At 32.9% G+C, this 12,056-nt stretch overlaps 1 protein-coding gene across 1 annotated transcript in view; it reads left to right on the top strand.

Annotated features, from left to right (window-relative positions):
* LOC306868576 (serine/threonine-protein kinase BRSK2) overlaps positions 1–12,056 on the top strand; it is a 208,903-nt gene that overhangs the window by 173,088 nt on the left and 23,759 nt on the right. Inside the window, exons 6-8 of the mRNA XM_079414828.1 lie at positions 6,010–6,043; positions 6,146–6,214; positions 8,769–8,915. Coding sequence (XP_079270954.1) covers positions 6,010–6,043; positions 6,146–6,214; positions 8,769–8,915 — 250 coding nt within the window. The remainder of the gene's footprint in view (positions 1–6,009; positions 6,044–6,145; positions 6,215–8,768; positions 8,916–12,056) is intronic.

Consider the following 12,056-nt stretch of genomic DNA (forward strand, 5'->3'; position numbering starts at 1 on the left):
TTTTCATTCAGTCAGTCGGTCAGTTATTGATTCATTCAGTCGGTCAGTTGTTCATTCATTCAGTCAGTCAGCCGCTCAGTTGTTCATTCATTCATTCATTCATTCATTCATTCATTCATTCAGTTTTTCATACAGTCAGTCGGTCAGTTATTGATTCATTCAGTCAGTCAGCCGCTCAGTTGTTCATTCATTCATTCATTCATTCATTCAGTTTTTCATACAGTCAGTCGGTCAGTTATTGATTCATTCAGTCGTTCATTCATTCAGTTGTTCATTCATTAATTCAATCAGTCGGTCAGTTATTGATTCATTCAGTCGGTCAGTTGTTCATTCATTCAGTTGTTCATTCATTCAGTTTTTCATTCATTAATTCAATCAGTCGGTCAGTTGTTCATTCAGTCAGTATGTCAGTTGTTCATTCATTCATTCGGCCAGTTGTTCATTCATTCATTCAGTTGTTCATTCATTAATTCAATCAGTCGGTCAGTTGTTCATTCATTCAGTCGGTCGGTCGGTCAGTCAGTCAATTCCTTCATTCAGTTGGTCAGTTGTTCATTCATTCATTCATTCATTCATTCAGTTGTTCATTCATTCAGTTTTTCATTCAGTCAGTCGGTCAGTTGTTCATTCATTCAGTCGGTCAGTTGTTCATTCATTCATTGTCATTCATTTATTAATTTGAAACATTTGTATTTATTTTTTCAGACTTCATTCATTTTATTTTTATTCATTTAATTAATTAATTTGTTTATTAATTCACGCATTTAAAAACGTATATCATTCATTTTATTTGTTTTTTAATTAGTTCATTTATCGTCCATTTATTCATTCATCAATCCATTCATTCATTCATTCAGTCAGTTGTTCATTCAGTCAGTCAGTCAGTCAGTCTGTCTATCAGTTGTTCATTCATTCATTCATTCGGTCAGTCAGTCCATTCCTTCATTCATTCATTCATTCGTTCATTCAGTTGTTCATTCATTCATTAAATCAGTCTGTCAGTTGTTCATTCATTCAGTCAGTTGTTCATTCAGTCAGTCAGTCAGTCAGTCTGTCTATCAGTTGTTCATTCATTCATTCATTCGGTCAGTCAGTCCATTCCTTCATTCATTCATTCATTCGTTCATTCAGTTGTTCATTCATTCATTAAATCAGTCTGTCAGTTGTTCATTCATTCATTCAGTCAGTTGTTCTTTCCTTCCTTCAGTCGGTCAGTTGTTCATTCATTCAGACGGTCAGTTGTTCATTCGGTCAGTTGTTCATTCATTCATTCATTCGGTCAGTTGTTCATTCATTGATTTATTCAGTCAGTCGGTCAGTTGTTGATTCATTCAGACGGTCAGTTGTTCATTCGGTCAGTTGTTCATTCATTCATTCATTCGGTCAGTTGTTCATTCATTGATTTATTCAGTCAGTCGGTCAGTTGTTGATTCATTCAGACGGTCAGTTGTTCATTCGGTCAGTTGTTCATTCATTCATTCATTCGGTCAGTTGTTCATTCATTCAGTCAGTCAGTCGTTCAGTCAGTCAGTCAGTCGTTCATCCATCCGTCCGTCCATCCTTCCGTCTGTCCGTCATTTATTTGTTCGTTCATTCATGCAATTAAAAACTCAAAGCTTTTTTATTCATTTATTTATGCATTAATTTGTCCATTCATTATTTTTTTTTTTTTCATTTTAATTCATTTATTGAAAATGAATTATTTAAAAAAAAAAAACATTCATTCATTCATTCATTCATATTTTTTAAAAAGGTCATTCATTTTATTTGTTTATTAATTAATTTAGAAAGTTTATTAATTCATTATTTCATTCATTTAAAAATATTTTTCATTCAATTTAGTTTATAAATGTTTAAAATATTTTATGATATTTATTCAATCATTGATTCTTTAAAAAAGTTCATTCATTCATTCATTTGTATATTCATTTATATAAAATTAATAAATAAGCACCTTTTTATCCAAATTGTCATGTAGATACACTCAGGGTTTGACAGATAGTGACTGTGTAACGACACAACCTAAAACAGCCCCACTTTGGCTCAGAGTCTGATCTACACTCTCAAAATAATACAGGCTTTATTGATTCAGAGCTTCATGGATGCCTTCCGCTGGAGTTTATGGTGTTTATTGTCATATCCCTATTACCACGCACTATTTTGGCTTAATGATCATTGTACATCGTACCAAAAAGAGACATTTGAACCCATATGTCTGATGGTTCGCACACCCACATCAGTTATGAGGCATCTCATATCTGACTGTCATTGGTTGATGAGTTTTGCAGAAATGAGCGAGGAAATGAGCTTTAGCAAACAGCTTGGAGTAGATAAATGATCTGGCACCATGCGCTGCAGGGGTCCTCCATAAACTCATCCCTTAATGGCTGTATTTTTATCTCTAATTTGGCTTCTTCATCAACATAAACAATGAAAACATTTTACGGCCTTAAAACATCCGATTCATTTTGATCCCTGCGATTTAACGCACCTGCTGTGGAGGAAAACACTGAAATGCTGCGATCGTTACACCTTCAGAATTGTAATAAGCAAAAGTCCCGTTGAGGGCAATGATTTTTGAGTTTGGAGTGAAACTGAGTCTGTTTTAGAGTTTAATGTTTACTGAACAAATTCAGCAATGTTTTATTATAAAACACATAATGTCAGCTGCATGTCAGAATCAATAAATTCACCAGTCCGAGAACAGACTTATGAATTATGAAAAATTGTGTGAATAATTGTGATGCATATTTGTAGAGTATTCTGGAAGATAGCATGTGCTTTGGTAACTCTATCTGAGATAAAGTCAGAATTATTATACCATTCTACTCTATCTCTCGGAGTTGTCCATGAATATGAAATCTTATTTCTGCCACGTGATAATTTTTTTCAGAATTTCGACATAACCGACCTGGACTTTTTTCTTAGAATTCTGAGATTGCATCCCTCAATTCTATTATTTTGTTTTCAACAATAAACAATAAAAAAAGTTGAATGCAGTTTTATAATTCTGACTTTTTTCCTCATGATGGCAAGTTTATATCTCACAATTCACACTTTTCTTCTCAAAATTGAAAATAACTCGCAAATTCTGAGTTCATAAAAAAATTTAAATTGTGAGATATGAACTCACAGTTTCGAGAATAAAATGACAAAATATAAAATATAAGCTCTTGATCAAGAGAAAAAAGTCAGAATTGTCAGATTTAAAGTTTCAGTTACCTATTTTTATTTTGTGGTGCAAATAAAATAACAGAATTATGAAATGTACTGTAAACTCCGAATTCAGAGAAATAATTCAGGATTATAAGATGTAAACTTACAAGTACAAGTTTATAACTTGTACTTGTGAGATATAAACTTGCAATTCTGAGAAAAAAGTTAAAATTGTGATTATATAAATTCACAATTTGCAAGAATAAAATGTCTAAATTGTGAGATAAGAAGTTGCAATTTTAAAAAAGAAGTCCAAATTGCGAGGTATGAATTCACAATCGGTAGGAAAACAATGCCTGAATATTGAGATAAAACAGAATTACTAGATACAAACTCACAATTCTGAGGAAAAAAGTTAAGAAAGTTTCAGTTACCGTTTTTTTTTTCGTCGTTGTTGTAATTCTGTGGTGGACACAAACAACAGAATTGCAATATGCAGAGAGAATTGAGAGAAAAAAAGTTAAAATTGTGAGAGAAAACCATTGCAAGTATGACAAAAGTTTTTATTTTTAATTCCATAGTGGAAACAACAACAAAAACAGAATTACACGATACAAACGACGAAAACAATTCGGAGAAAGTCTGAATTTTGAGATGAATCTAGATAGCTCGTAATCACAAAAAAAAGTCTGAATAAAAAAAAACTACAGTTTTTATTATTTCTTCCTTGATACTTCCTCCTACGTCTCCACATCATCTCTTGAGCTTTCCTCTTGACGTTTCTAGTGTTTCTGTATGCAGTTGGAGTTTTTCAAGCTGAATACATTAGATGATAAGCCAAAGCTCTCACTAACAGGATATTCATATTTGCATAGGCGCACGCTTGTGAAGGTATTCGAGGGATCATGGGAGATGCTGACAGCTCACTGAGAAACTCTCCAAATAATATGATTAACTCTGAATGTGCCTGTTTATCTCTGCAAAACCACGTTCACTCTTGCGTCGATGGGAAGAGCGTTACGCGCAGATGCACAACACTGTTGTAGAAGAGGATTTGTCAAGAAAGATTAATGGAGACAGGATGTCAGCTGGTGAAACAGGAAGTACCTTCAACATTTTGTGACCCTAATTACTCTGGGAAGATGTTATCGTCTTCTTTAGTGTATCTTTGTCCCTCCAACCAGATCTTGAAATTAATCATTCTGAGTAAACAGTATCGCACGTCACGCATCAGTGCAGATGGGAAACGTCTGCTGAAATTCAGAGCACTTTTGCTTCGGGGAATTACAGCTTGTCTTTATTTGACAAAAATAGTATGGTGATTAAAATTATTGGAAAACGTTTAGGAGAACTTATGTTGCAGGTCAGACTCAAACCACCGTCATCCCAATGAGCACCACAGCTGTGATGCTTTAATGTATTTTTTAATTTGATTTCATATATATAGCATTTTTTTCAAAAACTTGTAAAACTCTCTCTTTATGATATTGTTTGAAAAATTGTAGAAATATATTGTGTATATAATTTTTTTAATACTTATACCTAATATCCATCCATCCATCCATCCATCCATCCATCCATCCATCCATCCATCCATCCATCCATCCATCCATCCATCCATCCATCCATCCATCCATCCATCCATCCATCCATCCATCCATCCATCCATCCGAACAATATGAAATAGGAATGTAATGTAATATATATGTACTGCAAATCAGTACTTTTAAATTGTGTTTTAGTAAATCAGTTCAAAATATGAGTAGCCGAGAGGCTTTTTAAAAAATATTTTATGAAAATTATATGGAGATGTGTTTTTACAGTTCTGCAAAAAAAAAAAAAAAAAAAGTAATTCTCACACGCTAAATATTGATTACATGTAATTTAAGTGTAAACTTTTTATTTATTATTTAGAATAAAAAAATCACTATATATATTGAGAAATTTTGTATGGGAAACAACCTAATTATGTTATATTTTTACAATTATAATATTTTATTTTTATTGTAAAATTGCATTTTTACTGTAAAATGTCTTGTTTTAAACATTTTAATGTATTTGGCAGCAAAGGCTTTTTAATGAAGGATACAAATGGGGAAAAATTACAAATATAAAATATTTTATTAAAATTATATGGTAATGTTTTGTTTCAGTGCTGCAAAAAAATTAATTCCCACACGCAAAATATTGATTACATGTAATCAAATGTAAATGTTTTATAAAATTGTATTTATTTAGAATAAAAAATCACTATATATATTGAGACATTTTGTATGGGAAACAACCTAATTATGTTATATTTTTACAATTATTATATTTTATTTTTATTGTAAAATTTAATTTTTACTGTAAAATGTCTTGTTTTAAACATTTTAATGTATTTGGCAGCAAAGGCTTTTTAATGAAGGATACAAATGGGGAAAAATTACAAATATAAAATATTTTATTTTATTTTTTTTTATAATTATTTTATTTTGTTTCAGTGCTGCAAAAAATTTAATTCCCACACGCAAAATATTGATTACATGTAATCAAATGTAAATGTTTTATAAAATTGTATTTATTTAGAATAAAAAATCACTATATATATTGAGACATTTTGTATGGGAAACAACCTAATTATGTTATGTTTTTACAATTATAATATTTAATTTGTAAAATTGCATTTTTACTGTAAAATGTCTTGCTTTAAACATTTTAATGTATTTGGCAGAAAAGGCTGTTTAAAAAAGGATAAAAATGGGGGGAATATTACAAATACAAAATAATTCAAATAAGGCAAACATATTGAGAGATGAATAGCGGTGATTACTGTTGGCTGTGATAACTCAAGTTGATGTTGTCTTTTCACAGATCTCCTCATTACGCGTGTCCTGAAGTCATCCGGGTGAGTCTTTCTGCTTTGTGGAAGTAAACATGAGAACTCTGAATGTGTGACCTGATCTGGAATCAGAAGGATTGCATTTTGACTTTGTCTGGTCTCTGTTAGGGAGAGAAGTACGACGGAAGGAAAGCAGACGTTTGGAGCTGTGGGGTCATTCTGTTTGCTCTGTTGGTGGTGAGTCACTCCAGACTTTACCTTACAGGAATAGTGCACCCAAATATAACATTTCCGTCAACAATTACTCACCTTCTTGTTGTTCTAAACTCATATGACTACATTTATTCTGAGAAACATTAAATATTTAAAAGCACAATTTTAGTGTATGGTAAAGAGCAGCATGAACATGACAACCAAATATCTCCTTTTGGTAAAGGAAGGAAAGTCATAAAGGTTGGACAGAATTTTAATTTTTGCGTGAACTATATCTTGATTATGGCAAATATCTTCTCTTCAGTTCGCTTAAATTGTGTAGAGAGACACAAACAACACATTGTATTATGTTGCTTGTTTTGACAGTGTGATGGATATTAAAGTTAAACTCACGCTTTCAGAATGTCATCAGCAAACCTTTTTCATCAGAAATGGTATTTTGTGGAAATGAACAGGCATATTCGAATGAAGGCTGGGAATTGATGTTTCTAAGTCCCAAAGACAATAAAATTTGGAGCAAGTATGGGACGCACCTCTGCACTGCATTATTAGCTGATTTTATTCGAAATGTTTTAGATGCGCATCTGAACCGCAGCAATATCCCCGAGAGTTCCAGCTCATTTGAAATGCTCTTCTTCAATTTTGAGAGTAAAATTGAGACCCTTGAGTCTGAGAGGTTTATCTCAGAGCCACTGGCCTGCATTTTAAACCTGAGCTGGATTGTTTTTGACGTTCTAGAAATGATGATGACTTTCTTCAGAGATCATGCAGTGCCTTCAGAACAGACTTTTACATTCAGGAATGCAGCTCAACTCAACTCTTCTTTTCTTTTCCTGCGTCACCTCATCTTGTCTCTTCTCATATCTCCTCTTTTGTCTTTTCGTCTTCTCTTATTTCATCTCAATTAGTTTTGTAGGGATCATGTGATTTCGTCTGGTTCTTGGTCTTGTCATATGGCTTTGTCTCTTATGTTCTTATCTCATTTTATCTCATGTCACTTCCTCTCTACTTTTATTTTGCCGATTGTATCTTTCATATCATTCCATCTCATTTTCTTTCATCTCATGTCTCCTTATCTCATCTAATTTTTGTCTGTTATTTTGTCTCATCTTGTTGCATCTCAATTTGTCTTGTTTTGTTTGGTCTTGTTCATTGTTTTGTCTCTTTGTCTGTTTTCTTTTCTCATCTCATTGCATCTCATTTTCCGTCTCATTTCACCTCGTCTCGTCTCATTTTTGTTATTTTTTCATGTTGTCTCATCCTATTGCATTTTGTCTCGTGTTGTTTTGTCTCTTCTGTTTTCCTCTTTCATCTCATATCATCACATGTCAGCTTGCACCGTCTGTTGACTTCTTTCATTTTGTTTTGTCTTATTCCTTTTCATTTTGATCTTGTCCCATGTTGTTTTGTCTCTTTTCTTCCATTTTCCTCTCTCATCTGATCTAATTTTGTCTCATCTCATGTCACCTTGTTTTATTTTGATCTATTCTCTTCTTTGATTTGGACTCAGCTTGTTGCGTCTCTTTCTGTCTTTTCTTATTTCACCTCATCTCGTCTCATTTTGTCTCTTCTCATTTCAAATAGTTTTTTTATTTTATTTTTCTGTTTTCTTTCTCATCTGCATTTTATTTTATCTCAACTCTTTTCACCTTGTCTAATTTTTGTCTCTTTTTTCATTTAGTCTTCTTTTGTTTAGTCTTGTCATATTGTTTTGTCTTCTGCTTTCCTCTCTCATTTATTTTTTGTCTCATCATATTGCATCTCTTTTTGTCTCGTCTCATTTTGTCTCTGCACTTTTTCATATTGTCTCATCTAATCTAGTCTCATTTATTGTAATCTCACCTCGTCTCATTTTTCCCTATTCTCTACTTTTATTTTTGCCTATTGTGTCTCATTTAGTCTTGTTATTGTCTTGTCTCTTCTGTTTTCCTCTCTAGTCTCATCTCATTGCATCTCATTGTGTCTCTTCTTGTTTCTCCCTGTCTCGTATCATTTTTTTGTCTTATTTTGTCTCATTGCATTTCTTTTGGCTTGTCTTGTTTCATCTCATCTTTTTTTTTAATTTTGCCTAATTGTATTTCTTTTTGTCTCGTCTCGCGTTTGTTTTTCTTTACTTTTCTGCTGAAGTTCATTCGGTCGTCCCTTTATGAAATATATATTGACCTGCTGTGGCAAGGCAGACAGCACCAAAACCAAAAATAAAATTGACTTCTGACAGACTGTTCTTTGGCAGACTGACTCCATGCTGAATTCACAATATCCTCTCAGATCCAAAGTGATTGGAGTGCATTTATGCTCTCGTCCTGTCTCTTTTTTTGTTCCTCTGTTTAGTTTTTTCATCAGAAATGAAAATGAAACCTCATCAACCTCCTCTGTAGCATGTCAGCAGTACTGACAGACTCCTTACATAAGAAAAAGCAGCAAAGCGAGGGTTATTATATGAAAACCTAGCATTTATGGGTCAATACTCTGAGCACTTTTATTCTAATTTGTTCTTCTTCTCCAGAAATCCTCATTTACTCAGAATTTCTCCTCAGACTGACGCATTTTCTTGTTGTTGTCTGTGTCGTTCTTTTAGGGGGCGCTGCCGTTTGACGATGATAATTTAAGAAACTTGTTAGAAAAAGTGAAGCTGGGTGTCTTTCACATGCCCCATTTTATCCCACCGGACTGCCAGAACCTTCTGCGAGGAATGATTGAGGCCGATGCCAACAATCGGTTAACGGTAAGACATTTTCATGGGGTTAGTTCAGTTTTATACATATAAACACTAGATTTAATTTCATTTGAATCCTAGTAAACTAAGTAAACACGAACTGTAACAGTAAAAGTAAGTATTTGTATTGTCAGCATAAAGTCTGGTCCACTTTGCAGTTTGCAACTGACCAAAAAAGTGCTGCCACCTTGAGGAACAACTGATTAGTGCAAAACAAATTCAGTGCACATGTGCAACTTGTGCATACAAATGTGGGTTACAAAAATCTGTGTATACACGTACCCTCACTTATGTGCAAAAACCAAAGTATATTTTGGGCTTTAGACAATAACAAGTCGGACAACATGCTGTGGATCTTGTTCCTTTGGTCGCAGATGTCTTCTACGTGTTTTTCATGTAAGATTAATGTGATGAGATGCTAAATAAGATGTTAGTAGTTAGCAGTCAGAGAAAGGTAGGATTTTATTTTGAAAATGTGTTTCTCTGGCATTTTCTGATTCAGTGGGGAATCTTGATACTGTGACACGGCGATAAAGAGAAAGAGGGGTTTGAAATGTAAGTTTGATGTGCAGATAGTAAAGGACAGTTCAAAGGTAGTGCGTTTGCGTGTCCAGACACATCTGCTATCACTGTGACCTTTCTCTCCTCACAGAGGATGCATGAATAAAATAGATGAATATAAAGCTGCTTAGACTTGAATAAATGCTGAAATCAGAGTCCTTCTGGAGCTGATATCTGTCAGTTTGTCAGGCTTTGATTCACGTTTTGACACGAGAGACAGGGGACAGAATATTTGCTGAAATACAACAGAACACTGTTGAATCCAAATCAGGAGCAAATCTAGGGTCAGATTGACCTTTTTCTTGGTGCAAGGGTCAAGAGAATTAAAGGGTCAAGTCTCAGTTGTCTGTCTTGCTAGATGAATCTCTTGAAACCTGTAAGGAACATCTGGTTTATTTTTCACCCCATATTAAAAAAAAAAAAAAAAATATGTGGGGTTTATCTGGGTTTGTGATGTCACAAACCCATGAAGTAACTCGTTGTAGTCCCTACGAGTCATTTTTGTAGGCATTAAACTGCCTGAATTTTAAAAGACATGCATTGAACTTTCAGTGTCGTAACTTTGCAGATATTGTTTATGCTCAAACAGCAACATTATATACTAACTAACGTTTAAAAAAGTGAAATCACTTTAAAAGAATTAGCATATGTTTTTTATTTATTATCACTCATTTTTATTGATCTTTTGCATTTCGGAAATGTTTAATACATCTTATTCTTAGTGTTGTAATTGAATAAAAAATTATATGTTATTAATTTGTAATACAAAATAGCATTTTTATTTTCATCACGTTTTCCATTAGATTTTTATCCATTTTATTTTTAAGAAAAATTTTCATTGTTTGAATGTGAATAAAAAATGTTATGGTATGTTATTAATTTGTAAAGTATTTACATATGATGATAATATTTGTCTATTTCATTTAGTTTATGCAATATTTAGTTTATGCTAAATTAAACTACTTTATTTAGTTTTTGTTTTAATGAGTTTAAAAAAAAAGGTTTTGACACATTAAGGAAATTTTAGGCAGAAAATGTGTTTAATCATCATGAAAATAATGGTGTAACGCAAAAAAAGCTTCATTTTCTTTAGAAAGAGCATAATTCAATATTTATTCAATTTTTCCTTTTGATTTCTTTCCTGAAATGTCACAGTAACCTTGAGGAGCTGAGGTAGCTTTTGTAGTTCTTATGAAATCGGTTCTCTTCATGTGTGAGGCTCCTCCGTTGCGGTTACATCACACTTCTATACAGGCGTTCACTCGCTCCGCAGGAAGACCGCCTCAAGACCTTGTCTCCATGGAGAAACAGCTTAAACAGGAAGTGGAACTCTGGCTCCACATGAAAGTTCTGTATTAATATCTTCATTCCCCCCCTAGACTACATATGGACACTTTACACAAGATATTTCAGTCTCATTTCTTCAAAAATTCAGAGGAAAAGCTGTTAGTTAAAAGCAGCCGAGCTGAGATCTCCTGCATTACAGTCGTCTCGCTGTAATCTTGCAGAACACGTCTCGTGATCGCTTCCCACGTCTCGTTAGCTTGTTCTCGTTACCTTTTACGAATGTGGCATTTTAATGAGTCACAGTGGCTTTCAAGGACAAGCCTGCAGGAAACACACGTCTGTAAGAGCACTGATGGAGTTTGATAGTGGCTGAATTGTGAAGAAAGAATTGAAAAAAAACATCTTTGCAATGAGCAATGATTCATTTTCTCAATGCAAAATTCACAACAAACATTCCTGGAAATACCAGACAGCTGTTTCTTATAGCATATTGGAAATTGACTTTTATTAATAACAGTTTGATTGAATATGGATTTTAGTCATGAACTTTAATAACATAAACAGGCCTCAACAAAATACAGTACATCTACATATTATATTTGTTGATCACATTTTAATCTTTTGAAAACCATTTTATTTTTTGTGACACATTGAAACTAGCTCTGTGGAAATTGTGAGAATGATTTGTGAATATTATTAAAGCATACTGTAATTTCAGGGTTGGAAATATTTAATTAAGTGATACTTATACTTAATATTTAATGAATATTTGACTTAATATTTAATTCATATTTTTCATTAAATTTAAATAAACTTATTTAGATAATACATTTAAATAAATAATTTTAGTGCTTCAGCTTAAACTTATTTCAGTTTGTTGCCAAGACAGCATTCATTCATTTATTCATTTATTTATTTAGGTGTCAATTGTGCAAATATGTAAAAAATCTAATTCTCATTATATTGTGGATAAAAATTGTTTGTTATAAATAGTTATAAAGTTTTAGTATTACTTTTGGTTTATTTACCAATAAAAACACTCCTCTGGCCAAAGTTTGTAAATAAACACCTAGTGCCTTTGAAACTTTGGGCCTTGTTCATAAAACATGGTGCAAATTATTATAAAAAAAAAAAAAAAAGTTTACATATAAAACACATTCAGTTCAAAGCAAAATGGACACATGCATAAATAGCATCTGTTCATTGTCCTAGGTAAATATACCTGTTGATTGAATTTTCTTTTTTTTCATTTCGAGGGTTTTGCCACATGCAAACTAGCGTATGTGTTTGTCTGTGTGTGAG

This window comes from Barbus barbus (assembly GCF_936440315.1).
Source record: "Barbus barbus genome assembly, chromosome: 50".
Lineage (NCBI taxonomy): Eukaryota > Metazoa > Chordata > Actinopteri > Cypriniformes > Cyprinidae > Barbus > Barbus barbus.